General features: G+C 57.4%; 1 protein-coding gene across 3 annotated transcripts in view; it reads left to right on the top strand.

Annotated features, from left to right (window-relative positions):
- CBLC (Cbl proto-oncogene C) overlaps positions 1 to 1779 on the top strand; it is a 12425-nt gene that overhangs the window by 1389 nt on the left and 9257 nt on the right. For all 3 annotated transcript variants that reach the window (XR_007455593.1, XR_007455591.1, XM_049620847.1), the window contains exon 2: positions 1358 to 1504. Coding sequence is in view for 1 of the 3 variants with exons in the window: in XM_049620847.1 (XP_049476804.1) it covers positions 1358 to 1504 (147 nt within the window). In the remaining 2 variants the exon portion in view is untranslated. The remainder of the gene's footprint in view (positions 1 to 1357; positions 1505 to 1779) is intronic.

Below are 1779 nucleotides of genomic sequence, written 5' to 3'. Positions count from 1 at the left end.
CCCCCCCCCCCCCCCCCCCCCCCCCCCCCCCCCCCCCCGCCCCTTGGTTCCTGAGAATAGCTAGCTCAGGACCTAGGGCTTGTCTGTAGCCTCCTCCTCTAAACTCTGGGGAAGGGGCTCCTGAGTGACAGGAGTAGCCGAGGCTTGGGGTCTAGAGCCCAGAACAAAACAAGGTGTGGACCAGGAAGCTCTCAACCATGTCCGGTAAAAACTTCGTAATGTCTCCTTAGATTCATCCTGAAATGAAATGTGTAGGCCACACTACTTACCTACCCATCATTTTTTAAAGGTCACTATAATACCCAAACTGTTATAAGGAAGTGATCAAAAGAATGCCCTTCGTAACAACATTATCTGTGTTTCAAATGAAAATGCCAAGGCACAGTTACAATTATTCTGGCATGCAGAATTGGCTCTTAAGACATTCACGCCTGGGGGCGCCTGGGTGGCTCAGTCGGTTAAACATCCAACTTCAGCCCAGGTCATGATCTCGTGGTTCTTGAGTTCAAGGCCCGCTTCGGATCCTCTGTCCCCCGCTCTCTCCGCTCCCCCCCCCCCCCGCACTGCTCATGCTCTCCCTTTCTCAAAATTAAATATACATTTAAAATAATACAAACTCTGTATGGAAACCAATTTGACAATAAATTTCATATATTAAAAAAATAAATAAAATAAAATAATACAAACTAATAATAATTAACACGTACTGAGTGCCAACTGCATGCCAGGTGTCGCTGGGCATTGACACATGAGATATGGAAGAATCCTCTTAGCTTCCCTCTTAAGACAGGGGCTGTACTTATCCCGCACTCATGCCCATTTCACAGTTGAGGAAACTGAGACTTAAGGGGGGAGAAAAAGGAACCTCCCCAAAATGACACAGCTGAGTGTCAGAGCTCCCCTTTGCTGCTCCCCAAGTCCCGACCAGTACCCCGGGGAGGCAGCTGGCAGAAGGAAACACGGGGGGCCCCCCCGCTCTGTGCTGCTAAAAACAAGAAGGCCCCCAAGCACAACCTGCTCCAAGACCACGGTCAAAGCCCTCAGCACTGGTGGGCTACAACAGATGTCAGGAATCCCACAGAGCTGGTTCAAGGCCGGATGAGGCCGGGCTTCTCCTGCAGCCCCGGTGGGGCTGCAGGTGGAGGCTGGGGGCTGGCTGGGCTGGTGGGCAGCGCCTCCCTTTCCTTCCCAGAGGAGGAAACCGAGGCTCGCAGAGGGGAGGCGTCAGGACTGTGATAGGCTGACCCTGCCAGAGCCTGGGGGGCCTGGTCCCTGTGGGTAGAGTCCCCCACAGCAGGCACAGGTGCCAGCGCGAGCCCCGAGGTCCAGCCCAGGCCCTCAGAGCCCATCCTTGCAGGCGACAGCTGGCCAAGCTGGCCCTCATCTTCCGCTACATGCATGCAGAACTGAGCGCGCTCTTCCCCGGCGGAAAGTACTGTGGACACATGTACCAGCTCGCCAAGGCCCCAGCCCACAGCTTCTGGAGGGGGCACTGCGGCGCCCGGTGAGTGAGCACCTGTCCCCGGGGCCCCGAAGTTCCTGGAGCCTCATCCTGTCCCTGCCCGGGGACCCAGGAGTCCAGGCAGCCCCGCCCCCCCAGCCCCTCCTCCCTCACATCCAGGAGTCCACCTGCCTGCTCTGTGCCCCCACCACCGTCCCTCCTCCCTCAGACCCAGGAGTCCTGCCCCCAGCCCCTCCCTCCTCCCTCAGACCCAGATGTCCTGCCCCCGGTCCCTCCTCCCTCAGACCCAGATGTCCTGCCCCCGGCCCCTCCTCCCT

This window comes from Panthera uncia (genome assembly GCF_023721935.1).
Source record: "Panthera uncia isolate 11264 chromosome E2 unlocalized genomic scaffold, Puncia_PCG_1.0 HiC_scaffold_19, whole genome shotgun sequence".
NCBI classification, from domain to species: Eukaryota; Metazoa; Chordata; class Mammalia; order Carnivora; family Felidae; genus Panthera; species Panthera uncia.
Note: the sequence above shows the minus strand (reverse complement) of the source record. Positions and strands in the feature narration are given on the sequence as shown.